This window comes from Indicator indicator, chromosome 21, assembly GCF_027791375.1.
Source record: "Indicator indicator isolate 239-I01 chromosome 21, UM_Iind_1.1, whole genome shotgun sequence".
NCBI lineage: Eukaryota > Metazoa > Chordata > Aves > Piciformes > Indicatoridae > Indicator > Indicator indicator.
Genome location: NC_072030.1, coordinates 14,108,389 through 14,135,943, shown reverse-complemented (window position 1 = coordinate 14,135,943; position 27,555 = coordinate 14,108,389). Strand labels below are relative to the sequence as shown.

At 60.3% G+C, this 27,555-nt stretch overlaps 1 protein-coding gene across 1 annotated transcript; it reads right to left on the bottom strand.

Annotated features, from left to right (window-relative positions):
- Window positions 1-9: 9 nt before the first annotated feature.
- Window positions 10-27,555, bottom strand: SPTB (spectrin beta, erythrocytic). The gene is made up of 36 exons (XM_054390639.1): window positions 27,528-27,555; window positions 21,180-21,380; window positions 20,093-20,244; window positions 19,403-19,576; window positions 19,209-19,300; window positions 19,046-19,126; window positions 18,825-18,940; window positions 18,509-18,621; window positions 17,590-17,777; window positions 17,154-17,271; window positions 15,909-16,067; window positions 15,530-15,832; window positions 14,649-14,799; window positions 13,348-14,215; window positions 13,127-13,264; window positions 12,287-13,046; window positions 11,999-12,201; window positions 11,827-11,917; window positions 11,609-11,755; window positions 11,267-11,530; window positions 10,850-11,065; window positions 10,433-10,522; window positions 10,052-10,327; window positions 9,181-9,311; window positions 8,690-8,894; window positions 7,628-8,002; window positions 6,840-7,084; window positions 6,588-6,726; window positions 6,420-6,504; window positions 5,777-5,973; window positions 5,549-5,673; window positions 5,298-5,376; window positions 1,813-1,982; window positions 1,558-1,731; window positions 1,436-1,478; window positions 10-761 (listed from the first exon to the last, which is right to left on the bottom strand). Exons 2-36 carry the CDS (start codon window positions 21,325-21,327, stop codon window positions 597-599), a joined length of 6,981 nt encoding a protein of 2,326 aa, XP_054246614.1. The 5' UTR covers window positions 21,328-21,380; window positions 27,528-27,555; the 3' UTR covers window positions 10-596.

Here is a 27,555-nt window from a genome sequence, read left to right as displayed (position 1 = left end):
TCTGAAGGGTTTTTTTTTGGAGAGGGGCACCGACAGCAGCCCCAGAGTGTGGGTGGGGGTGGGGTGTGGCAGGGGGATCACCCATTCACACGTGTGGCCAAGGAGGGCTGGAGACAGGGGTGCACACATGCGGGGGACACGCGTGGGCACACGTGTGCATGCAGCGGGCCAGGGGCTGTGCCATGGGTACCCCCCCTGCCCCTCAACCCTGAGCCCCCCACTGTTATTTTCTGGGGTGGGGCCACACAGACACACAGGAGGAGATCATGTTGGAGGTGTGCTCCCCTCCCTCCATGTATGCACAGCACCCCCTCCCCCCCAAACACGTCCATACGTGTGTGCCCACACACGTGTGCCATGGCGGGGTGAGGGGGTGCCCACGCGTGTGCCATGGGGGGGAGGCTGGATGCACACAGGCTGTGGCCAGGTTCCTCCTACCCCCTGGAGACCCAGCTGGAGGTGTAGGTCACACAGGTGGCATTGTACACGCGGGATGGGTCAGTGCCCACACGGGACAGGTCGGTGCCCACGTGGGACGGGTTGGTGCCCACACGGGACGGGTTGGTGCCCGTGCAGGACAGGTCCCCTCGTGGGGGTTATTTCTTTTTTGGGAAGAAGCTGAACCGTTTCTCTTTGTCCTTACGGGGCAGAGGGTGTTCTGGAGGTGCCAAGGTCAAGGGTAAACTCTGGGCCTTGCCCCAGTTGCCCTGGCACTCACTGATGGCAGCGCTCAGTCCCTGCAGCCAAGCATGGAGCTCCTCCTGTGTGGGCATGGCCGTGGGCATCGGGTTCAAAATCCAGGTTCTTCTGGAGCCCTCCCCTGTTGCCTTCCCAGCCACCCCCCTGCCCCACGTCTTCTCTGGTCATTCATGTCCCTCTGAGCAATGCCAGCTTGCCACCATGAACTCATGGCACAGCATGTCACCCTGGGCATCACCAGCTTCCCCGCCATGGCACCCCTGGCCACCCCATGGCCCTCTGGGCATTGCCAACCCTCCCACTGTGTGCTCATGGCCCACCTGGCTACACCACATGCCCCTGGGCACCATGTCCCAGTGGCACCTCTGGTCATCCCATGTACCTCTGGGACACCACCAGCTCCTCACTTCATGTTCTGATGACTCTCCATGGCACTACTGGCCACTACCATGTCCCCTGGGCACCACCAGTGCCCTCATGTCACCCCACGATGGCACCCACGGCCCCTTGGGCATTGCCAACCCCCCCACCATGGCATTCCTGGCTGCCCCATGTTCCCCTGGGCATCCTCTACATCCTCTGGGCACCACTGGCCACCCCATGTCCCCCTGGCTACTATCAGCCACTCTCTGCCCCCCTGGGCACTGCGGGCTGCTGCCACATCCCTCGGGCACCACCAACCACCCTCTGTCCCCTGGCCATCTCCAGCCTCCCCATATCCCCTCCCTGTCCTCACCTCATCCTTGCCGTGGAAGAGCCACTCGCTGCCATTGCTGAGCCTGGGGACAGAAGGCAGGGGGCAGTGAGGCTGTGCCACCCCACGCCGTGCCACCTCATGCCAATTCCAGCTCCCTTTACCTGAGTTTGAAGACATGCTTCTTCTTCTTGTAGCCGGCTGCCACCTCGCAGAGGGCATCCCGCAGCCCCAGGGGCTCCTCGCCGTGGCACGGCAAGCCCAGTGCCCGGCTCTTGGCATCCTTGAAGAAGGCCAACTGGCCCCCCCTCAGCACGCAGTACCTGGTGCTCCACGACCTGCCACCACAATGCCACCGTCAGCTCGCCCCCTTCCTGTGCCCAGGGTAGCCCTGCCAGTGCCACCGGCACCGTGCCTACCGGTTGGATGCCCGCTTGGTGGCCGCTTCCAGGTCGTGCTTGCGGCCGAGGTAGCCCTCGAGCTGGACGTTGCTGGTGCGGGCTGGCAGCGTGGCCGGTTCCTCCAGCTCGTCCCGGGGTGGCCTTGGGCTTGGTGACACCAGCTTCTCGTTGCCCACTGTCCGTGCCAGCTGCCGCAAAGCAACGGGGCCGTTACGAAGCGGCGACACCGCCCACCACCGAAAGCCACGCCTGGAAGGGCTGTGCCCTCCCATGCTGGCCTCTGCTTGTGGTCCCAGGTCCCCAGCGGGTCCCCCGAGCTGGTGGCTTAGCCAACTGGGGCAGGTCAGCCTCAGCTTTCATGGTCAGTGGCTCCACCAGCTCCAAGTGGTGGCTGTGGTCCTGCCCTGGCACCCACACCTGGGGCTCAGGGCGGTGCCAGGCAAGAAGCCCTGGGAGCTACCTTGCTGATGTCCCCTCCCCTGGTAGCATCTCCACGTCCCCAGTGGGTCTCCAAATTGGTGGCTTAGCCAGCTAGGGGGATGTCAACCCCAGCTTTCATTGTCAGCAACTCCACCAGCTCCAAGTGGTGGCTACTGGGAGGATCCCAGTGAGCAATTGGACCATGGCCCTGCCCTGATACCCACATCATGGGCTCAGGGTGGTGCCAGGGTTCCCCATCCCAGATGTGCAGCAATGGGATTGAGCCAGGCAAGAAATCCTGGGAGCTACCTCGGTAATGTCCCCACCCTGGGGTTCCAGGACAGTGAGGGGGAGAGGTTGGGGACCATGGTGCCCATCCAGGGGCAGCAGCTGGTACCACAGGAGGGGTACCTGGGGTGCCCTCCCACACTTCCTGCACCTAGGAGCAGTGGCTGTTGCCACCATGAGGAAGTCCTGCCGTGTGTCCTGCCAAGAGGGACACTGTCCCTGGCAGCCAGGAGATGACCATGTCCCCAAGCAGGCTGGCAGCGCTCTTGTCCCCACGTAGGAGGGGACAGGAGCCTTGGAGCCTCCTGTCCCCAAGCAGACAGAAGTGGCCATATCCTCAAGCAGGCACAGAGGGGTTCTTGTCCCCAAGAAGCCAGAAGATGCCCATGTCCCCAAGCAGGCAGAGAAGGACCCTGTCCCCAAGAAGCCAGAAGATGCTCATGTCCCCAAGCAGGCAGAGAAGGACCCTGTCCCCAAGAAGCCAGAAGATTCCCATGACCCCAAGCAGGCAGAGAGGGACCCTGTCCCCAAGAAGCCAGAAGATCCTCATGTCCCCAAGCAGGCAGAGAGGGACCCTGTCCCCAAGAAGCCAGAAGATTCCCATGACCCCAAGCAGGCAGAGAGGGACCCTGTCCCTGAGAAGCCAGAAGATGCCCATGTCCCCAAGCAGGCAGAGGGGGACCCTGTCCCCAAGAAGCCAGAAGATCCTCATGTCCCCAAGCAGGCAGAGAGGGACCCTGTCCCTGAGAAGCCAGAAGATGCCCATGTCCCCAAGCAGGCAGAGGGAGACCCTGTCCCCAAGAAGCCAGAAGATCCTCATGTCCCCAAGCAGGCAGAGAGGGACCCTGTCCCAGAGAAGCCAGAAGATGCCCATGACCCCAAGCAAGCAGAGAGGGACCCTGTCCCTGAGAAGCCAGAAGATGCCCATGTCCCCAAGCAGGCAGAGAGGGACCCTGTCCCTGAGAAGCCAGAAGATACCCATGACCCCAAGCAGGCAGAGAAGGACCCTGTCCCTGAGAAGCCAGAAGATGCCCATGTCCCCAAGCAGGCATAGGGAGACCCTGTCCCAGAGAAGCCAGAAGATGCCCATGACCCCAAGCAAGCAGAGAGGGACCCTGTCCCTGAGAAGCCAGAAGATGCTCATGACCCCAAGCAGGCAGAGAGGGACCCTGTCCCCAAGAAGCCAGAAGATGCTCATGACCCCAAGCAGGCATAGGGAGACCCTGTCCCCAAGAAGCCAGAAGATGCTCATGTCCCCAAGCAGGCAGAGAGGGACCCTGTCCCAGAGAAGCCAGAAGATGCCCATGACCCCAAGCAGTCATAGGGAGACCCTGTCCCCAAGAAGCCAGAAGATGCGATGCCCATGACCCCAAGCAAGCAGAGAGGGACCCTGTCCCTGAGAAGCCAGAAGATGCCCATGTCCCCAGGGTGGTAGAAATGGTCTCGTCCCTAAGTAGGTACTCAGGGATCCTATTCCCAGGAAGGCAAAAGTGATCTTGTCCCCAAGGAGCCAGGAGATGCCCATGTCCCCTGGCAGGTAGAGGAATACCCTGTCCCCAAAGAGACAGGAGATGCCCATGTCCCCAAGCAGGCAGAAGAGACAAAAAGAGTCCTTGTCCCCAGGCAAGCAGAATGACCAGAGGGCAGCCCTGTCCCAAAACAGGCAGGAGGAGCAGAGAGGCTGGCAGCAAGCATGAGGCGGCTGACAGAAGAAAAGTGACAATGCCCTGGAGTGACAATAGCCCAGAGGGTGACAATGCCATGCTGGGTAATGGTGTCCCATAGGATGCTGATGGCTTGTAGGGTTACAATGCCCCTTGGGGTGATGAAGCCACAGGGAGTAATGATGCCCCCACAGGATGGCAATGCCCCATGGGGTGATGATGTCTTGCAGGGTGACAGTGCCCCACGGGATGATGATGCCCCACACCGTGATGACATCTCTTGAGGTGACAGTGCCATATAGGGTGGTGATAGCCCGAAGGGTGCTGATTCCCAATGGGGTGACAATTCCCCACAGGGTGATGATGTCTTGAAAGGTGGCAGTGCCCCAAGGGGTGACAATACTCCACGGGGTGATGATGTCTTGCAAGTTGGCAGTGCCCCATATAGTGCTGATGCCTCCTGGGGTGACAGTGCCCCACGGACTGATGATGCTTTGCAGGGTGACAGCCCCAGGGGATGGAGATGCCCAGGAGATGGCAACACCGCAATGGCCACATGTGGTGTGTGACCAGCCAGGAGCTCCGTCACCACGTGCCATGGGCACCTCTGCCTGATGTCTCCTGTGTGCTGGGGCAGAGCCAACCCCATGCCCAGGGCTGGGTTGGACAAGTTGGGTACTGTGGCTCTGGTTGGTCCCCATGGGTTCCTCCGGGGACACGTTGCCTTGGTGACAGCAGAGAGTGGTGGCCAAGATCAGCCACGCTGGGATGGATGATCCAGCTCTGGATAGCACCCATGGGTGCTTGCCTCCACCAGCTTGCGCCAGCCTGGTCCTGGGATGCTCCAAGCCACTACAGGGACCTCCTGGCCATCCCAAGAGCTGGTGTGAAGGGGACAGTGCAGCACCCAGGTGCCCACCCAGCCACTTTGGGGTCATTAAGCATTTATTCAACACAAGGCAAGGAAGGAGGCAGGGGCTGGGGGTGCCAGGAGCTGTCCACATGCCAGGGTCAAGCTCAGGTCAAGGTGAAGGTGAAGGGTGAAGGCCACAATCACAGGGTCTGCCAGGAGCTGTGGGACATGCAGGGACACATTTCCAGGGAAAGACAAAGCTAAACTCAAGAACTGACCGGCTCTAGTCCATCGGTGGTGGGCGGAGAGGTATCTTGCGTGCTTGTGTCCTTCCTCTTCTCCTCTTCCTCGTCAGACCTGCAGCAGGAAGGCAACCAGCTCAGAGACCCCAAAAGAGCCTGAGGCCCTCGACCCAGCTGGGAAATGCAGCTGAGGTCCTTCTGGGACCTCCTAAGGGATGAAAACCCCGTCCGAGCATGGCTTGACCTCTTCACCTTCACAGATTCGCTGCTCTGCAGGTTTCTCTTACCTGGCCTCCAGCTGCCCATCCAGCTCCAGGTGGTAGTCGGGGCCCTGGGTGCGTGTCACCCCCTCCTGTGTCAGCCCCTCCTGCGTCACCCCCTCGCGCGGCGTCCGCCCGTCCAGGAGCTCCAACTGCCCGGGGAAGAAGGCGAAGGTGTTAGGGGCTTGCTGGGGGTGTGGGGTGGGGACACCAAAGAATGGGGACCAGCCATGCCCCATCCTGAGCCTTCCTCACCGTGGTCAGCTTCCTCAGGGCGGCGATGCGCTCCTCCCAGGTGGCCGAGGACTTCTCGAAGGCCTCGTGCCGCTTGAGGAGCTTCTCCACTGCGTCCACCGTCTGCCCATAGTCGCTGCTGGCCAGGTAGGGCTCCTGAGCCATGAGCCACGACTCGGCCACCGAAGCGTCCCGGGAGAACTGGCACACCTCAAGTACTGTGGGCAGGGATGGGCAGTGTCAGACCCCTGCCACCAGCACCACCACCAGCACCACCATCATCATCACCATCACTACCACCACTGCCACCGTTATCATCATCACCACCACCACCATTAACATCACCACCACCATCACCACCACTGCCACCACTACCTCCATCACCACCACCATTGCCACCATTACCATCACCACCATCACCACCACCACCATCAGCCTCACCATCATCATCACCAGCAGCACCACCATCATCATTACTAGCAGCACCACCATCACTGTCACCACTACCTCCATCACCACCACCATCATCATCACCATCACCACCATAATCACCACCACTATCAGCCTCACCACCATCATCACCACCACCATCAACATCACTACCAGCATCATCACCCCCACCACCATCACACCACCACCACCCAAGCTCCACCAGCACACTCACGGAGCCGCAGCCTCTCCCAGCGCTGCTCCCACGTTTCCATCATGGCTTTCCTCTTCTCCACCACCTCCACCAGCTTCTCCTTGATCTGTTACAAAAAATCCTCATGAGGTGTCCTTGGTGGCACCACGTCCCCCCCGGCCCTCATCCAGTCCCAGCTGCTGCCCTCACCTCAGGCGAGTCCTGATGCTTGCGCTGCAGCAGCTTCTTGCCCAGCTCGATGCAGGTGGTGAAGTTCTTGCCCCGGGCATCCACCTCTGCTCTGATGCCTTGGTGGTACTTCATGAGCAGCTCCACTGAGGAGACATCCCTGGAGACAGACGTTCTGCTGTCAGTGCTGCCATTGGTGCCAGGTTCCACCAAACAGTGCCAGGTGCCATCAAACAGTGCCAGGTGCCAGGTGCCCACCAGCCACGGCCATACCTGGGTTTCTCCTGCGTCTCAATCTGCCGGACGGTGCTCTCCATCCAGGAGAGCAGGTCCCGTGCCATGCTGAAGAAGCGATGCCTGTCAGCAGTGTCCACCAGCCGTGCCCGGCGCCCGCTGCAAGCCTCCAGCAGCTCCTGCAGGGCTCGGGCCACCTCCTGCTCCTGCTCCTGGATGCCAGCTGCCTTCTCCCCAGCGTAGGCAGTCTGCAGCCGTGATGCCGTGTCCCGAAACTGCTGGACCTGCCCAGTGCAGTCGGAGAACGTGGGGATAGAATTATGGAACTGGGGGATGGTTTGGGTTGGAAGAGACCTTTGAGATCATGGAGTCTCCAACCTTTAACCCAGCACTGCCAGGACACCACTAAACCATGGCCCTCAGCAGCACATCTCCACAGCTTTGAAAAGCCCTCCAGGAATGAGGGCTCTACCACTGCCCTGAACAGCCTCAAGGAGAAGAAATTGTTCCTCCCCATGTCTAACCTAAACCTTCCCTGGGGCAACTTGAAGCCATTCCCTCTTGTCCTGTCACTTGTTCCTTGGCAGAAGAGCCCAACTCCCAGCTGGCTCCAGCATCCTTGCAGGGAGAGAGCCAGAAGGGTCTCCCTCAGCCTCCTTCTCTCCAGGCTCAACAGCTCCAGGTCCCTCAGCTGCTCCTCCCCAGCCCTGTTCTCCAGACCCTTCCCCAGCTTCGTTGCCCTTCTCTGGACCTGCTCCAGCACCTCAGGATGCTGAGTGCTGGTGGTGCTGCCAGACTTCTCCACCAGCTCCATGGTGCATCCTCACCTGTGTCTCCAGCAGCTGCAGGTCCCTCTCAAAGGCGCTGTGCATGCGGTGGAAAGCCTCCACCGTGCCAACATCCTCGCCCAGGTCCTGGGGCAGCTCCTGGCGCCGGGCAGCGATGAGGGCCAGGAGCTCGGTGCCATCATAGAAGTACTTGTGGAGGTCGTGGGAGGCAGCGAGGAGCTGCATGCGGGTGTCTATCAGCTCCAGGAGGTCAGCCCAGCTCTCATTCAGGCCATCCTTCCACTCAGCCATGGTGGCTGCCTCTGAATGCCCTGCGTCGATCAGGTCCTCGATAGTCAAGTTGACGCGGTCCACGCGCTCCTGCCCCACGCTGCCTGTCTCCCGTGCAAACTCCCGGAACTTCTCCCTCAACAGCTTCATGGAGCAGGGGAAAAAAACCCAGTAAGAGAATCAGAGAGTTGTTTTGGTTGGAAAAGATGTCCCTAGAGGTGTTTAAGGAGAGCCTTTATGAAGCACTTAGTGCCATGGTCTGGTTGATTAGTTAGGGTTGGGTGATCGGTTGGACTTGATGATCTTGGAGGTCTCTTCCAACCTGGTTGATTCTGTGATTCTGTGACCTTTAAGATCATTGAGTCCAATCATTCTCCAATTCTACCAAGTCTGGTGCCAATCCATGTCCCTCTGCACTACATCTCTGTAGCTGTAAACACCTCAGAGGATGGGGATTCAACTGCCTCCCTGGGTAGCCTGTTCCAGGCTTTGACAGCCCTCAAGGAGAAGAAATTGTTCCTCATGTCCAACCTAAACCTTCTCTGGGGCAATTTGAGGCCATTTCCTTTTGTCCTCTTGCTCTTAGGGAGAAGAGAACAACTCCCACCAGGCTCCAACCCTCCTTTCAGGGAGCTGCAGAGAGCCAGAAGGTCTCCCCTCAGCCTCCTTTTCTCCAGGCTCAACATCCCCAGCTCCCTTGGCTGCTCATCACCAGCCCTGTCTCCAGACCCTTTCCCAGCTTCATTGCCCTTTTCTGGACCCACCTCAGGACCAGATGAGTTTGCCCCCCCGGCAAAAGAAACCCACCTACCCCAAATCCCCCTCACTCACCGTGACGTGATCCAGATCCTGCCCCATCTCCTGGGAGGAGGCGACCACATCGCGCTCAGCAATCCACTGCTCCAGGTCTTCCACCTCCCGCTTCAGCTGGAAGAGGCGGGACATGTTCTCCAGGCGCCGGCGGCGCTCCTCGGCCGCCTCCTTCAGCCCCGCGTAGTGCTTGTCCACCTGGCCCTGCAGCCGGATGATCTGCTCCCTGCGCGGCCCCGGCACACAGACACCCCAGTTCTCACCCGGCAAGAGATGGCCCTCACCCACCCATCTCACCAGCCTGGGGGTGGTGGCTCCTCATGCTTAAGGTCTCGCTTTGTGTTCCCTCCCGCCCCGTCCTGTATCCCCTCTCTGCCACCACCTCCCCGCTGTAGCCGTGGCAATGCCTCCCAACCAGGGCAGCAGCCAATGCTGTTGGAGCTCCAACCACCCACCCACCGCCATGGGGTCGCCCCAAGGGACAAGGGAGACGCGGGGGTGGTGGTACCTACCCCTCAGGGTGGCCAGCAGAGAGCAGCTGCTGAGCCCTCCCTGCCAACTCCTTGATGGTCTGGCCGTAGTCCTCGATGGACCGCTGCTGCCGGATGTGTCTCTTCAGCATCACCGAGCCGCTCTCCTCATCCTGTGCCACGGTAGACACCAGTACCCATCAGCACTGGCATGACCATGGCACAGGGACCATGGTTCAGCCCCAGTGCCCACCCTATGGGCATATCCAATGCAGTGGGGGAGCTCAGCACAGGGAGCATGGCATGGGGTGGGATGGCACAGCTTGGCACGTGATGGGGAGACATGGAATGGTGTAGCATGGGATGGGCTGCAGTGGTCAAGCATGGCACGGGATGGGAGGAGCTGTAATGGTGTGGCATAGGGTGGCAGGGATGGCATGGCATAGGATGAGCTGTAGTGGCACAGCATGGCATGAAAAGACCTATAATGGCATGGCATAGGAAGGCACAGCACGACCTGTAGTGGCATAGCACAGTGTGGCATAGATGGCATAACATGGCATGGTATGGTGTGGTATGACCTAGAATAGCACAGCACAGCATGGGATGACCTATAGCAGCATGGAATAGAGTGGTATGGGTTGCATTACATGGCATGGCTTTGGGCTGCATGGGTGGCATGGCATTGCATGGATAGCATAGGATTTTAGAGCATGGCATAGAATAGATGGGATGGGATGGCATGGGATAGATGGCATGGATGGCATAGGATGGTAGAGCATGGCATGGCATGACACACCATCTTACCAGATGACATTTAGCATCACCCACACCATAACCTAAGTTGATTTAGGGTGCCCCAGCCCCGAGCTCTGCCCAAACCCCAGGGGCACCATGAGGAGCCATCTCTCACCTTTGGCTTCTCCTCAGCTCCCATGAAGAGCTCCTGCTCGCTGACCCAGGCCTCGGCCTCACTGGCATCCTGGTAGTACTGCTGAGCCTCGCCAGCCTCCCTCAGCCGCTGCTGCCGGGCAGCCACCTCTGCCCGCAGGGCCTCCCACAGCTCCCGCAGCTCCTTCACCCTCTCCACCAGCTCCAGCCTTGCCTGGTCGCCACCAACCACCTCCTCGCCCCGGCTCAGCACCTCGGTCAGGCGTGGGGCATGACCTGCCAGCTCCTTCTGCAGCGTCTGCCAGTAGGGTGGGTGGTCACCATAGGGGTCACCCATGGTTTGGGTGGCCCCAAGGGACCAGCGGGGATGGTATTTGGGTGCTGATGTTGCACCAGGGCTCACCTCGTTCCTCTTGGTCAAGCGTTGCACACTTGGGAGGTCGGTGCCGTGCTCTGTTGACCTTGCCAGGGGCAGCCTTTCCTGTACCCAGAGCTGTGGGCAAGGGCACCTACTGAGCACCACATGGCACCCATGGGTGTCCCCCAGCACGCCAGACCCCACCACAGCAAGGATCATGGAATTGTCTGGGTTGGAGAAGACCTCTAAGATCATGGAGTCCAACCCTTCCCCCAGCACTACCAGGGCACCACCAAACCATGGCCCTCAGCAACACATCTCCAGGGCTTTGAAACCCTTCCAGGGATGGGGACTCCACCACAGCCCTGAGCAGCCTGGACCAGGCCTTGACAACTCTTGAGGGCAAGAAATTGTTCCTCAAGTCCAACCTAAACCTCCCCAGGTGCTCCCCTGGATACTCACCGCCTCATCCTCCAGATCCCTCTCAAGCTGGTACACAGCTTTGGCGGTCTCCAGCTCCTTCCTCCTCCTCTCCAGTGGCTCCAGCAGCTCAAGGAATCGCTGTCGGAGCCTCTGCTCCTGTCCTTCAGCATCTGGCACATCCCCAGCAGCTGGGGGTGCCTGACTCTCCAGCTCCTCCAACTCCTTCATCCATGTTCTCACTTGCTCTTCCAGTCTCTAAGTGGAGGAGAACCACACGAGGTGAGGAGCAGAGCCAGCTTGGTCATCCCCAAGCCACCAGCCCACCCTGTTTGGCGACATGACCCAGCACCTCTCACCCCAAACGTGGGATAGCGCAACCCTGCTCAAACCTCTGGCTGAGGTCCCACCACCCTTCTCCCCCCTGCAGCACTCTCCTGTCACAGTACCACCACTCACCGTCAACCTCTTCAGCAGCAGGTTGGTGGCGCTCAGGTCCTTGGCTTGCTCGGTGGCACGCAGCTCCTCCTCCGCCCGTCCCAGCAAGCTCTCCAGCTCTGCACAGCTCCGAGCGTAGAGCTCGGCGCGGCTGGCCTCGAAGAGCCTTTGCCCCTTCTCCTCGGCCGCCCGGCGCAGCCCATCCCAGCGCCCGCGCAGCTCTGCCAGCCGCTGCCTCACCACCGGCCCGTGCTGCGGCTTCCGGCTCGCCAGCTCCTGCCCCTCCTGCCGGCGACACCAAAGAGGTTGGTGGCCACCCACCCGTTGGCTCCACGCCACCCTCCCACCAGTGCCACCACCCACCGTCTCGATCTTCTCCAGCCAGCCCTGGGTGGGTGCCAGCTCAGCCATGAAGGCTTGGTGCTTCTGCCACTTGCCATGGAGGCCACGGGCACCACCGTAGGAGACGTCCTGCACGGTCAGCATCTTCTCATCTACCCAGGCATCGAGCTGAGGGCAAGAGATGTCAGAGCTTGCCTGGTGGGGACCCCCTGGTGCCACCAGCCATGCCACATTCCTACCTCCCGGCAGTTCTGCAGGAAGGTCTGCAGGTCGTGGTTGTCCTGCAGCAAACCTGCCGCTTCCTCCGCCTTGGCTGCGATGGCTCCGTGCCTGGTAGGGCAACCAAAGACGGTCACCAGCAGCTCTGCTACCCACATGCTGCCCACCCCACCTGCCCCTCACTGGACTCACCGCTCCTGGAGAGCCTGGCACTTCTCAGTGATCTTCTCAGCAAAGATGTTCCCCTCAGCCACCAGCTTGGTGCCAGAAGCCACCACCTCGGGGACTTTCTCGGCGCTGCTCTCCATGCCGGCACGGAAGTCCTGGAAGCGGCGCAGGGCAGCAGCCGAGCCCTCCAGCGTGGTGGGCAGCTCCAGGTGGGCCAACGTGTACTCCTGGGGGACACAACGAGGAGTAAGCACCATTCTGGGGCACCCACAAGCCAAGGACACCCCTCCAGCACCCACCTTGAGCACCCACCTGGTTGGTGAGGAGGATCTCTGCCTGCTTGGCATCCCGGAGGAACTCCTGGAAGCCCCGGCACTGGACCAAGAAGCGGTGACGGACATCTGCCATCTTGGCCAGGGCAGCCCACCCGGCTTCCACGCCGCCCAGGCGCTGCCGCAGCATCTCATACTCAGGGTCTTCCTGCTCTCCCAGGACCCTCTGCCCAGCTGCCACCAGGGCAGTGAAGGCATCCGTGTGCTCCTCCATGTCCCGCCGGGCAGCCTCGTGCTGCCGCAGCATCTCCTCCGCCTCAGCCAAAGAAGCTGGCACCTCATCGGTGGCTGCCACAGCTTTCTGAGCTCCAAAGAGCCAAGCTTGGAAGTCGTCCAGGTCCTGCAAGAAGCTCCGGAGCTGCCCAACTTCCCCCAAGGAGGCTGCTCGTTCCCCCAGGGCCTCCTGGAGCTCCCCCCAGGCAGCCACCGCTGCCTCCAGCCGCTCAGCTGCTTCTCTGGCCACCTCTGGCCGTTCCTCAGCCACTTGCTCAGCTTGGGAGCGCAGGGTGGCCAGACGGTCTTTGGTGACCTCCAGCTCCCGCTCGATGCCATAGAGCTTGCGTTGGGTGGCCAAGACGCCAGCCAGGTCACGGCCCAGCTCGGCAGTGGCTTCCACCACCTGGACTTTGCTCTTCAGCCACTGCCGGGTCTCCTCGCAATCCAGGCGGTAGTTGAGGAGCCTCAAGGCTGAGCCCACCGCTTGGCGACGCTCCGAAACCAGCTCCTTGAACTGCTCCCACCTGCAAGACAGAGATGAGTGACAGCAGGGACCAATGGCCCCAGTGTCACCCACTCACCCTGCTGTCACCTGCCACCCTACCTCTTGTTGAGCTGCTCCCGGCACTGCTGGACCTGCGGACTGCGGGGATGTCCACTTGCCACCAGCCCATCAGCTGCCTGGTTGATGGTGGCAATCTGGGAAGCCATGGTGGCCATCTCCTGCTCCAACCCATCCAACCTGTGGGGATGACCGGGCTGAGAATGGGCCATACCTGGAGATGTGGCATGGTAGCACCACCACCACCACCACCGAAACCTTACCTGTGCTGTGCTACATCCAGATCCTCCAGCGCCTGGGGGACCTCCAGCTGTCGCAGCCAGGTCTCCTTGGAGCCCATCCAGAGGTGACAAGCATCACTCTCCCCGAACACAGTGTAGAGGTCAAGGGCGTCCTGCAGCTGCCGGCCACGTCGCTCGGCCATGGCGGCCACCTCGGCATACAGCTGCCGTAGGGCCAGCAGCCGGTTCTGCGCCTCGGGGCCAGCACGCAGCTCCGGTGGGAAGCCCTCAGCTTGCTGGGCCAGCTTCTCCAGCTGCTCCTGAGCTGCTGCCAGCTCCTCCAGCAGCTCCCGGTGCTGCCTCAGCAGGACACGGGTATGGGATTCATCCTGCCCCAGCTCCTCATTGCCCGCTCTCCGGCGGGCATCCTGCAGCCCCTCTGTCAACTCCTCTGCTTCCACCTGGAACTGGAAGAAGCCCTCGGCTTCCTTCAAGCCCCGGCGGCGGAACGCTGCCAGTTCCTCCAGTTGTCCCCACAATGCCCTCACCGCTGCCCCCCGCTCCCGCAGCTGCTCAGTTGCCCGCCCCACTGCTGCCAGCCCCTCGCCCGTGGCCAGTGCCTGCTCCAACCGGGCACCCCGGCTCTGCAGCTCAGCTTCGAAGGCAGCGTGGCGGCGTTGGAGCAGCAACACGCTTGGTAGGTCCTTCCCAAAGTCCAAGGAGGAGTAGAGCTGCTCCTGCTCCTTGATCCAACTCTCAGCTTCATCCAGCTCCCACAGGCAGGTCCAGAGGGATCGGGATTGCTCCAGCAAAGCTCTTCTCCGGGCTGCCAGCGCCTGCAGCTCACGGCGGCACAGCTCAAGGTGGCTCACACGGTCTCGGATGACTTTGGGGTCACAAGGACGGTAGCCTGGATAAGGAGTGAGGTGGGCACCCATCAGCATGATGGCTTCCCTCAGCTCTGCCATGGTCTTGGCTCCCCTCATCCACCCCATGGTCATGGCTTCCCTTGGCAGTGATGTGGTCCTGGCTTCCCTTGGCAGTGACATGGTCCTGGCTTCCCTTGGCCATGCCATGGTCTTGGCTCCCCTTGGCCACCTCATGGTCATGGCTTCCCTCAGCTGTGCCATGGTCCTGGCTTCCCTTGGCCATACCATGGCCCTGGCTTCCCTTGGGCATGCCATGGTCCTGGCTCCCCTTGGCCATACCATGGTCCTGGCTTCCCTTGGCCGTGCCATGGTCCTGGCTTCCCTTGGCCATGCCGTGGTCCTGGCTCCCCTTGGCCCCATGGTGCAAGCTCCCCTTGGCCGTGCCATGGCGCTGGGCTATGCTGGCAGCCTCACCCTCGGCGTCGGCGAAGCGCAGGGCAGCAGTGCTGATGGCTCGTATCCTCTCAGTGTGAAGGGCCATGTCACGTTCCAGCAGCCGGTGGGTCTGCAGCAGCTCCTCTGCTTCCAGAAGGTGCTTCCCAGATTCAGGTGATGCCAATTGCACCTGCAAGAGAGACCCAGTTTTCATCTACTGCCAGCTCTGGCCAGTGACACCCACTGCTACCCAAAAGCTGCCATCAGCACTCAAGCATCTTATCCAGACCCTGCCCGCTGGCACCCAATGTCTGTGGCTCACTTTGACCTTGTGCAGCTGGTCCCAGCTGGTGGCTGCTGGCAGATGGCACCCACTGCTGCTCAAAACCTACCACCAGCATCCCAGCATCTCATCTACAAGTTCTCACCAACATCCTGCTTGGGGAGAACAGGGCACCCCACCCCTGGTGGCACCCAGCACTTGCAGTTCACCTTGTCGCTTGGATGTGGTGCTGAGGGATATGGTTTAGGGGTGAACCTTGTAGAGCAGGGTTCTTGGTTGGACTTGGTGATCCTGAGGGTCTTTTCCAACCTGAATGTTTCTGTGATTCTGTGACTTCATCCACTCAGTTCCAGATGGAGGATGCTGGCAGACAGCACCTACTGCTACCCAAAAGCACCCCTGCATCTCATCTACCTCCCCAGTGGAGTCCCACCATCGCCTTGCCTGGTGGGAGGACCAAGGCACCCCACCCAGGATGACATCCAATGCAGCTCACCTTGACCTCATCCATCCAGTCCCAGCTAGTGGGTACCCAAAAGCCACCACCAGCACCCCAGCATCTCACCTACCTGGGCAATAGCATCCTGGTGAGACCAAGGCACCCCACCCGCAGCGGTACTCAACACCCATGGCTCACCTTGACCTCATCCATCCAATCGATGCTGTGAAGCATCTCCTGGAAGAGGTGCTGCAGGGAGAGGTTCATCTCCAGGCGCTGGCGTCGAGCGGCCAGCAGCTCCAGGAGCTGCTCCCAGAGCCGCAGGATGTTGTCCTTGCGCCCATTGATGCGCTGGACGTCGTGGTAGCCCTCCAGCTCCAGCTCCCTCGCCACCGCCACGATGGCCTGCACCCGCTCCTTGTAGGCGGCCGTGTCCGTCTCGATGGCCTCGTGCTTCTTCTTGGCCGCCTCCACCGCCGACAAGTCCTGCCCAAAGTTGTCCTGCGCCGGCACAAAACCCACAGTGAGGCCCTGCTAGGGCATTCTGGTCCCCGAGGGCGGTCGGCCCTGGTCTCACCTGGGCCACCAGCCGTTGGTTCTCGCTCAGCCAGGCCTCCCTCATGGCCGCCTTGCGGTCAAAGCGCCGCGCCAGCTGCTCCAGCTTCTCCTGCCGGATCAGCTCATTGCGCAGTGCCAGCTCCCGCTCATGCTCTGCTTTCTCCAGCTGCTCCCAGGCCTGTGGGAAGGTGGCCACTGGATGAGGGTGGAGTCCCCATCCCATGTCCCACCACCCACCCGTCTCTTGTTCTGCTAGAGCGCCTCAGCGTGATCCATGGATGGAAGGGTGTGGATGGAGGATCTCAGCCTCACCCACGATAGAGACAACCTGATTCAGGATGGACCTGAACTGCCTTGGGAGATGGACCTCAACTGCTTTGGGAGATGGACCCAACCTGCCTTGGGATGGACCTCAACTGCCTTGGGAGGTGGACTTCAACTTCCTTGGGAGATGGACCTCAACTGCCTTAGGAGATGGACCCAACCTGCCTTGGGAGATGGACCTCAGCTGCTTTAGGAGATGGACCTAACCTGCCTTGGGATGGACTTGAACTGTCCTAGGGCCTGAATTGCTCCAGGAGACGGACCCAACCTGCCTTGCGATGGATTCAATAAGCCCCAGGACCTGATGTGCTAGACCTTGACTGCCCTAAAATGTATCAAATCTGACCCAGGAGATGGACAGAACTTGCCCTAAAATGTGACCTGTCCAAGGAAATGGACCTGACTTGCTTCAGGAGATGGACCTGAACTGCCCTTCAGATGGACCCAACCTGACCCATGATGAACCCAAACTGCCCTAAGGCTTGAACTGCCCCATGTGATGAACTCAGCTTGACCCAGGAGATGGACCCAGACTGCTCCAAGAAGGATCTAAACTGCCCTGGAATGAACCCAACCAGCCCTAAGACCTGACCTGTTGCAGGAGATGGAGTCAGCCTGTCCCAGGAGATGGACCTGAACTACTACAGGACCCAATCTGACCTGAATTGCCCTGAAATGGACTCAACTTGTCCTGGGAGATGGATCCAACCTCTCTTAAGACCTGCCCTGCTGCAGAAAATGAACCTGAACTGCCTTTCAGATGGACTCAACCCAACCCAAGGCAGACCTGTATTGCCCTGGGCAGACCCAACCTGCTCTGGGAGACTGAGCTTCCCAACCAGCCTGGGGAGCAAAGCCCAGAAGAGGCAGCTGCCCACAGGTCACCAGAGAAGGAGTCACTTGTCCCCATGGCACCAGGCTGCCAGGCCAAGCTGCATACCCGGTTGATGTCGGAGACCAGGCGGCCCTCGTGCGGGGTGTAGACACGCTGGTTGTTGGCTCTCATCCGCGACTGGATGGTGAAGAGCAGCACCTCCAGGTTGCCCTTCTCCTGAAACCTGCCCCAAAGAAACAGCTCAGCCCAGGGACACCCAAACCCCACCAGGATCAAGGAATTGGTTTTGGCAGGAAAAGCTCTTGAAGATCATGGAGTCCAACCCTTCCCCCAGCACTACCAGGGCACCACCAAGCCATAGCCCTCAGCACCACATCTCCAGGGCTTGGAAACCCCTCCAGGGATGGGGACTGCACCACTGCCCTGGGCAGCCTGGGACAGGTCTTGCCAACCCTCAAGAGCAAGAAATTGTTCCTCATGTCCAACCTAAACCTCCACAGCACTACGTGGACACGGGGTATGGGGGTTCAGGGGTGCTTACTTGGGGGGCTTCTCCACCGTGCGGTAGGTGCTGAAGGCTTGGAGCTGGTGCTGCACCCCGGCCAGCGAGTTGGCGAAGCTGCGGCTGTTGAGGGAGGCGATGGTCTGCTCGATCCAGGTCAGCAGCTCAGAGGCCAACCCCCCATAGCCCTCGATCATCCTCTCTGTCTCCTTGGCGTGCTCAATGACCTGCGGTGGGGCCGGTGGTGAGTGGTGGGTGTCAGCACCACAGCAGAACCCACCCCTGGCCACCTCAGTCATAGAATCCCAGCATGGCTGGGCTTGGAAGGGACCTCTGGAGCTCAGCCAGTCCAAGCCCCCTGCTCCAGCAGGGCACCCACAGCAGCTTGCCCAGCAGCACAATGCCCAGGGGGGGTTGGAAGCTCTCCACACAAGGACACTCCACAACCTCTCTGGCCAGCCTGCTCCAGGCCTCCAGCACCCTCACACCAAACAACTTTCTCCTCAGCTTCACCTGCAACCTCCTGGCTTCCACTTTGTGCCCTCTGCCCCTTGGTCTGTGCCTGGGCACCACTGAGCAGAGTCTGGCCCCAGCCTCTTGCCCCCCACAGCTCCTTTAGCTCTTGCTGAGCACTGCTCAGCTCCCCTCTGGGGCTGCTCTTCTGCAGGCTCACCAGCCCCAGGGCTCTCAGCCTTTGCTGCTCACAGAGCTGCTCCAGGCCCCTCAGAGTCTCCCCTAGACTCTCTCCAGCAGTTCCCAGTCTCTCTTGAACCAGGAAGCTCAGAACTGGACCCAGGACTGCAGCTGTGGCCTCACCAGGGCAGAATAAAGGGGAAGGAGAATCTCCCTGGACCTGCTGGTCACACTCTTCTTCGTGTCCCCCAGAAGACCATTGGCCTTCTTGGCCACTAGGGCACAAGGCTGGCTCATGGGCAACTTGATCAATGCCATCCATTACCTTGCCCAGGCGCCTGCCTTCCACCTCCAGTGCCTTCATCTTGGAGAAGTAGTGGTAGAAGGCCACCACGTAGGTGATGATGGACTTCTCATCAGGGTTCTCCGTGAACACATCTGCTCAGTGGAGTAAGAAGCATCAGTCCTGACCCTCCCCCTCTGTATCACCCCAGTGCCAGCAACCCACCACAGCTTCATCAGGTCCCTTCTTCGCTCCCACCCAGACCTGGGGTGGAAGCCATGTTCCTTCAGAGGTTCTGGGCACGTCCCAGTGTGCAGTGGGGTAACTGGGGCAGGAGGGTTGGCAGCAGCAGCCTCACCTTCGGGGTCAAGGAGTGGGGTGATGCCCAAGTGCCGCTCTGCCACGCTGAAGGCATGCTCCAGGTTGTGCCGGGCATTGGATTTGGTCAGGTTGTGGAAGTCAACCAGCTCAGGCCTGGGGACAGAGGGCGTGGCACAGTGGTGACATGCCCAGGGGACATCTCCTGGTGCTACCACCACCACCTCAGCACATCCTGCTGTCCACCACCCTGCCTCCTACCTATGCCTGTGGATGAGGGCGTTGAAGGCCAGCCCGTCCTTCCAGCTCGAGGTGAAGTTAGTGACATTCACGTGGGGGTAGCTGTGAGGGGCACAGGGTGGCACTGTCACACTCCAGGCACTCCTGGTGCCCAGCAGGGTGGGGTGTGGGTCCCAGCACCTACCCTGCTGTCTTCATCTGGCACCAGAGCAGCAGCGCGTCGCGGGCAGAGCGCGTCTCCCGGCCCTCCTGTGTCTGCACGATGATGTCCTGGATCTGGGGGCAGAAGGACAGCCCAGGGTTGGAAGAGGACATCCATGGAGGCAAGCTCCTGCTCAGGGAGGAGCCACGAGGTGCCCCTCATCTGCACAGCCCCACCTGGAAGCGGAGGATGATGGTCCAGATGAGGCCAAGGACGAGGCGGTGGTTGCCATCCACGATGTCGTGGGAGCCCATGTTCTCCAGGTGCACCCTCTGCTCCTTCAGGAACTGCAGCGCCTTGTCCACGTTCTCCAGGCAGTGGATCCGCATCCGGCCCTTGGTGGGCTTGGGCTGGGGCATGACAACGCTCAGCACTTTCCCCTCCTCCGTGCCAACCCCCACCCTGCCCAGGGATGACTCCACCGTGCCCCTGCTGCCACCTCAGCCCTGGCTGGTGGAGTCTTGGTCAACACCAAGGCCCCTGCTGCCACCTCGACAACGTTGGAGCCTTGGTTAACACTAAAGCAAACCAAGCTTTGGTGGAGCACCGGAGCTGGTGGGGCAGGGGATGGCGTGGGAAAACAAGGAATGGGAAGACGAGGATTGGGAAGACAAGGATTGGGAAGATAAGGATTGGGAAGACAAGGAATAGGCAGACAAGGAATGGGAAGACAGGGATTGTGAAGACAGGGAATGGGAAGACAAGGATTGGGAAGACAAGGAACAGGCAGACAAGGAATGGGAAGACAAGGAACAGGCAGACAAGGAATGGGAATATAAAGAATGAGAAGACAAGGAATAGGCAGACAAGGATTGGGAAGACAAGGAATGGGAAGGGTCCTAGGCTCTCCAGCATAAAAGTCCTACCAGAAGTTCTCCTGACAACACCTCCAGCAGCTTGATGAGCACCCTCCCATCCCGAAGGTCCATGTAGAGGTCGGAGATGCGGCAGGTGACGCGAGCCAGGTGCGAGTTCACCCACTTGGTGAAGGTTTTCTTCTGCACCGCCTCCCGCTCATCTACGAGTGAGACAGCAGGGCACAGGGTGAGTCACCACCGAGAGCAAGGACACAGAAACACAGAATCAAACAGGTTGGAAGAGACCTCCAAGATCATCGAGTCCAACCAACCACCCAACCCTAACTAACCAACCAGACCATGGCACTAAGTGCCTCATCCAGCCTCCTCTTAAGCACCTCCAGGGACGCCGACCCCATCACCTCCCTGGGCAGCCCATCCCAAAGGGCAATCTCTCTGTCTGTGCAGGACTTCTTTCTAAGCTCAAGCCTAAACTTCCCCCTGCATAGCTTGAGACTGTGTCCTCTTGTTCTGGTGCTGGTTACCTGGGAGAAGAAACCAACCCCCACCTGGCTACAACCTCCCTTCAGGTAGTTGTAGACAGCAAGAAGCTGTCTACAGGCTCCCCTGAGCCTCCTCTTCTCCAGGCTAAACAACCTCAGCTCCCTCATTTTCTCCTCATAGGGCTTTGTGCTCCAGACCCCTCCTCAGCCCTGTGCTCCAGACCCCTCCCCAGCCCTGTGCTCCAGACCCCTCCCCAGCCCTGTGCTCCAGACCCTTTCCCAGCTTTGTTGCCCTTCTCTGGACACCTTCCAACATCTCAACATCTTTCTTGTACTGAGGAGCCCAGAACTGAACACAGCACTCAAGGTGTGGTCTAACCAGTGCTGAGCACAGGGGCAGAATGACTTCCTTGCTCCTGCTGGCCACACCATTCCTGATCCAGGCCAGGATGCCATTGGCCTTCTTGGCCACCTGAGCACACTGCTGCCTCATGCCCAGCCTCCTGTCAACCAGTACCCCCAGGTCCCTTTCTGCCTGGCCACTCTCCAGCCGCTCTGTCCTCAGCCTGTAGCATTGCTTGGGGTTGTTGTGGCCCATGTGTAGAACCCCAGGAGAACTCCAGGAGAAGACCCAAGCAAGGTCCACCTCTGACCTGCCAGGGCTTTGATGCGGGAGCGCTCGAAGAGCCGCGCAGAGCTGTTGTCATTGTCCAGCTCATCGTCGGAGGCGTCCCAGCGCACGTTGATGCGGCTGTAGGGCTGCTGCAGCTCCAGCTGCTCGTAGTCGTTGGCCGAGGTCATGGTCCCCACGGTGTCCCCCAGCTGGGTGGCCCTTGGCTAGCGGGAAGAAGCCCCTGAAGGGACAGGAGGGAGGCTGTAGGCATCACCGTGGTGCTGGCGGCAGCTCGTCGGCCGTGCCGCGCGCAGGGGGATTTGCGGCTCAGCTTGGTGTCTTAAGCTGCTCAGAAGGATTTAGCCTTGACCCCACCCAGGTGTTGGGGGGCACCTGGGTGCTGCAGGCTCAGGGATCTGTCTCACTGGTGTGAAACCCTGGGCCAGGCCATGCCAGGCCACACCAAGGCATTCCAAGCCGTGCCCACAGCGATGCTTCCCCCTACAAGGGACCTCCTTGCCCACCAGTATCTGAAAACAGGTTCCCAAGAGTATGCCTCCAACCCTTGGGTGCTCCCAGGAGGTTACAGAAGGTGCTGCTGGCATCAGCCTCAGCTGCCAATGCGTGCCAAGCTGTGCCAACCCTTGCCAAGCCATGCCAATCCATGCCAACAGCAATACTTCCCCCCACAGGGGTCCTGCTTGCCAACAAAGATCCAATCCCAGGTCTCAAAGGCGTCCCCTCCCCAATCTTTTGGTGCTCCCAGGGTGAGGGAGGAGAGTGCTGCTGGCACACACCTCAGCTGCCAACCTGTGCCAAGCCTCGCCAACCCTTGCCAATGGTGATGCTTCTTCCCACGGGGGTCCTGCTTCCCCACTAGCACACAAAAACAGGTCCCCAAGGGTGTCCCTTCAACCTTTGGGTGTTCCCAGGGTAGGGAAAGTCAGTGCTGCTGGAACCCACCTTTGCTGCCAACATGTGCCAACCCATGCCATGCCAACAGCGATTCTTCCCCCCACAGGGCTCCTGCTTGCCTACCAGCATCCAAAAACAGCTCCCCAAATGTGTCTCCCCAACCCTTGGAGCACTCCCAGGAAGGGGTAAAAGGGTGCTGCCAACACCCACCTCAGCTGCCAAGCCATGCCAATCGGTGCCAAGCCATGCCACCAGCGATGCTTTCCCCCCATGAGGGTCCTGCTTGCCCACCAGCATCGAAAGCCAGGTCCCCAAGGGTGTCCCCTCACCCTTGGGTGCTCCCAGGAGGGTAAAGCGGGTGCTGCTGGCACCCACCTCACCGCCTTCGTCAGCACCCGGGGCCCAAAGCAGGTGACAGCTGCCAGCGAGGGGGGAGCCACCCACCCCCGGGGACATTTGAGACACAGATAGGACGTGGCCGGTATCTAAAAATGCCACCAAGCAGCTGTCGGAGACTGCTGGGGCCCCTGAGGGGTGTGGGGAGCTGGGTATAGAGGCACCCCAACCATAACTCCCCCTTGGCACCCTGGCACCTTGGCACCCTGGCACCTTGGCACCCCTCAGCCATGGGTGCTTGGCACAGCCCCAGGAAATCCCGGCTGTCCCCGGATCCCTGGTGTCCCCAGGAGCTGTGGCTGCCCCACGGGTATCCCAGGGACCCCCCCCCGGGGAACCCCCCGCAGGCAGCGGAGGTGTTATCAGGGCTGGCAGCGCTGGGCTGGGCTGGGCTCTGCGCCCTAATCGCGGGCACCCAGGCAGGGCTTTGGCTGCCAGCTCCTGCAGCCCGTAGGGGCCACAGCCTGTGTGTGAGCAAGGACAGGGAGAAGTGTGTCAGAGCCTGCAGGAGCACACATGGAATCATGGAACCGTGGAATGGTTTGGGTGGGAAGGGACCTCGGAAGCTCATCTCGTCCAAGCCCCCTGCAGTCAGCAGGGACAGCCCCAACAAGATGTTTAACGTCTCCAAGGATGGAGCCTCAACCACCACCTCCCAGGGTAAACCTATTCCAGTGTTCCACTACCTTCATAGGGAAGAACTTCTCCTAATGGCTAAATTATTTCCTAAAGTCCCAGCCTTCTCTCTAATGTCCAAAATTTCTCCCCAATGCCCAAAAACTTCTTCCTAACATCCAAACCTCTTTTTAAGGTACAAAAATCCTCCTTAATGTCCAAAAATTCTCCCTAATGTCCAAAAATTCTCCCTAATACCCCAGAATGTCTTCCTAACATCCAAAGCTCTTTTTAAGGTACAAAAATTCTCTCTAATGTCCACAACTCCTTCCTAATGCCAAAAAACTTCTTCCGAACATCCAAACCTCTTTTTAAGGTACAAAACTTCTCCCTAATGCCCAAAACTTCATCCTAAGATCCAAACTTCTTCCTAATGTCCAAGGAGCTGCGCCGCAGGAGAGGATATGGAGCTGCAGAGGAGAAAGTTTTCCAGAGAGGTGGAGGCACCTTCAGCAGGTTAGAGGATTGGCCTCAAGCTGAGTGGTGCAATTGACAGTCCTGAAGGACAGAAACCCATCCATCCAGAGGGACTTAGAGACGCCTGAGAAGTGGGCCCAGGTGAATCTCATGAGGTTCCATGTATGTGAGCAAGCACGTGGAGAATCAGGCCAGAGCACACATGTCAGCAAGGACATGCAGGAACATGCCAGAGCACACACATGTGAGCAGGGACGCGCAGGAGCATGCCAAAGCACACACATAGGTGGGCAAGGACATGCAGAAGCATGACAGAGTGTGCACGTGTGAGCAAGCACAGAGGGACATGTCAGAGCACACACACGTGAGCAAGGACATGCAGGAATGTGCCAGAGCACACACGTGTGAGCAGGAATGTACAGGACATGTAGAAGCATGTCAGAGCATGCCGGAGCACACACATGTGAGCAGCGACATGCAGAGGCATGCCAAACCATGCCAGAGCACACACGTGTGAAGAAGGGCATGCAGGAACATGCCAGAGCACAAACATGTGAGCAGGGACATGCAGGACCATGTCAGAGCACACACACATGAGCAGGGACAAACAGAGACGTGCAGGACCATGTCAGAGCACACACATGTGAGGAAGGACATGCAGGACCATGTCAGAGCACACACATGTGAGCAGGGACATGCAGGACCATGCCAGGGCACACACATGTGAGCAGGGACATGCAGGACCATGCCAGGGCACGCAGATGGAGCCAGGCCCCGCAGGAGTACACGCGCCATGACATGGAATCTCTGCCAGCACACTCCAGCAGGCACCCAGAGCATGTGCCCTGCAACAAAAGGACGTTGGGGATCCCAAACCTAGGGACACCCCAACAGCAGCAGGGGCTGCTCCAGGCACTGTGATCAGGCTGGATGTGTCGAGTAGGGTTGGGCCTCTGCAGCCTGCTGCAGCCAGGTGGGAAACCTGGGCTCCACCCCCCACCATCATCATCATCATCACAACCACCACAGTGGGGCAAGCACACTATCCAAGGAGGAGGGAGAGGAGAGAAGGGAGGGGAGGGAGGGAAGGGAGGGGAGGAAGGGGAGGGAGGGGAGGGAGAAGAGGGAGAGGAGGGAGAGAAGGGAGAAAAGGGAGGGGAGAGAGAGAGGAGGAAGGGGAGGGAGAAGAGGGAGAGGAGGGAGAAGAGGGATAAAAGGGAGAAGAAGGAGAGGAGGAAGGGGAGGGAGAAGAGGGAGAGGAGGGAGAGGAGGAGATGACGCTGAAGCAGGGCCCAAGGGAGCTGCCAATGTGCATTTGGCACGCGGGCACTCGCTGACCCTTTAAATCTCCCTCCGCCGTCACCGGCGCCTTCCGAGCAGCATTGGCTGGCACAGACATGCCTGGCACCTGCCACCCACCACCCGGGCATGGTCACTCTGGCCAGAGGGACCCTACTGGGAATACTGGGCATACTGGGAATACCAGCCTTGCCACCGTCGTCCTGCGGCCAGCCCAGTGTCGGGCTGGCAGCTCGACGCCGTGAATCAGCACTTCCCAGTGAGGGCCTGGCATGATGCCATCACCAAGGTCCCCCTCATGGGCACAATGATGTCCCCTCAGCACCCTAACAGCATCCAGGGCAGCAGTTTGCCACCCATGCCACCCCCCAGTTCAGCCCTCGCCACCACAGCATGCTGCCAAAACGCTGGAGCTCACCGGTGCCCCCTAAACCACCCCAGAATAGTCACTGTGCCACCTCTGCCTGCAGCCTGGCAGCTCTGTTGTCCACTGTGGCATCACCCAACAGCTCCCAGTGTGGCCACTTGGGAAGGGACAAGAGCCTGGGGACATCCCCACAGCCCCACTGCCAGCCTACCCGGCACATGGCCAGGGCTGGAAGCAGATGGTGCTGCTGGGGTACGGCTGTTGGGCACAGCACGAGGTGGGTTGGGGATGGCATGGCACAGTATGGGCATGGCATGCTATGGCATGGCACAGCGTGGTATGGCATGGAATGGTATGGTATGGCATGGCATGGCACAGCATGCCCCCATTCCAAGCCACGATCTCATTTTGGGTTCCCCCATGGCTGGACTCGGATGCCAGCCGTGCCAGGCCTGTCCCATGTCACCTCACCCGCCAGGCGGTGACATGCACACACGTGCTGCCCTCCACCTCCCCCCTGAACATTTTTGGCTATAAATAGACATCTCCCCCTGTGCCTGGCATGGACACAGCCCCCCCAGCCCGTGAACCTCCTCACTCAACCCCAAATCAGCAATTAGGACCCCAAAATCACAAGTTAGGGCCTTAAACCCACCAGTTAGAGCCCTAAAATCACAAGTTAGGGGTCTTAAAGCACCCAAAAGCTTCAAAATAGTCCTCCGTGTGTGGGGGGGGGGAGGGGTGCCAGCACCCACTGGTGTCCCCTTGGGATGTCACCCCCACAAAGGCTCCCTGGTGGCTTCACCCCCTGACTCCAGGAGGTGGGAAATGGGCCCTGGGTGGCCCTCAGTTTATTGTGGCAGTGAGCAAGAGGGGTGTGTGTGTGTGTGTGTCCCCTCCAGCCCATGGGCATCCTCCCACCATTGCCACACTGGGATGAGGAGGTGGCAGGGTCAGGGACACACACACGCACAGTAGCCAGAAAACTCTTCCCAGTACCTCCCAGTTGCTCAAAATTCACAGACAAAGCAAGCTGTGGGTGATACTCTCCCCACCCAGACCCACCACAGGGTCGCCCACCAGGTCACACCGACCTGTTTGGTAGGACTGGGAGTACACAGGATCCCCCCTACTTGCAGCTGTCCCCCCACCCCCAACTGAAGTGTCCCCAGGGTGTCCCCAGCACGTCACTGCTGCTCGACCGCTCCGTCCTTCCCAGTAACCACGGGGAGAGTAACACGGGGGACACGCAGGGACACTGAGTCCCCCACCCGGGGGGAGCAAAAAGGGGGCTCTGAGCACCCCTCTCCCCCCGGAGGGGTTCCCACCCCCGAACCAAACTTTGCTCCGTCCTTGCAGCACTCCCAGTGTCCCCAGGGTGGACGGTGTGTCCTGGTGTGTCCTCTCCCCAAACTCACTGTCCCCAGGACACGCGGTGTCCCGGTGCCCCCCACCCCCAGACCCGGTGTCCCCAGGGTGGGCCACATGTCCGGGTGTCCCTCCAAACCCGGTGTCCCCAGGTCAAGCAGTGTCCCGGTGCCAGCCCAGTCCCGATGTCCCTGGCACAGGCAGCGTCCCGGTGCCCCCGCAAACCCGGTGTTCTGCTGTCCCCCCAACTTTTCCCCAGGGAGCAGCACCTCTTGGTGCCCCCCTCCCCCCCCCCCCCAAATACTCGGTGTCCCCGGGGCGGGCAGTACGTCCTGGTGCCCGGCTTCTCGCCTCAGCCCCAGCCTGATCTCCCCCGGGACGTGCTATACGTCCCAGTATCCCCCCAAAACTCGTTGTTCCGGAGATGGGCAGTGTCCCGGTTCCTCGTCCCCCCCGTTTCCCCCCGCCAGACTCAGCGTCCCCGGGGCTGGCAGCTTGTCCCCGGGGACCAGCTCCTTCCGTTACCCTCCCTAAATCCGGTGTCCTGGCGGCGAGTACTATCCCAGTGTCTCCCCACTTCTCCCGATACCCTCCGGTGTGTCCCCCCCTCCCAGGGCGGCACATCCCTGGTACCCGCCGATTTGTCCCCACCAGGGCATCACTCTCCAGTGTCCTCCCTCCCAGGACGGTACATTCCCGGTACCCTCCGGTATGTCCCCGCTGCTACCCTCCGGTTTGTTCCCCGCCAGAGCAGCACATCCCCGGTACCCTCCGGTTTGTCTCCCGCCACAGCGGTACATCCCTGGTACCCTCCGGTCCCCCCCTCCCCCCCCCAACCAGGGCGGCACATCCCCGGCACCCTCCGGTATGTCCCCCCCTCGGTACGTCCCCCACAGGGCGGCACATCCCCGTTACCCTCCGGTAACACCCGGGGGCTGTCGCGTTTCTCACCTGCACGGGGCTGCGGGTGGAATAACGG

Coding starts and splice junctions, on each gene's coding strand:
- SPTB (XM_054390639.1), bottom strand. CDS start 21,327: ATGACCTCGGCCAACGACTACGAGCAGCTGGAGCTGCAGCAGCCCTAC. Junction 19,301..19,402: donor CCATCATCCTCCGCTTCCAG/GTGGGGCTGTGC, acceptor TTCTGCCCCCAG/ATCCAGGACATCATCGTGCA. Junction 18,941..19,045: donor GCCCTCATCCACAGGCATAG/GTAGGAGGCAGG, acceptor CTCTGTCCCCAG/GCCTGAGCTGGTTGACTTCC.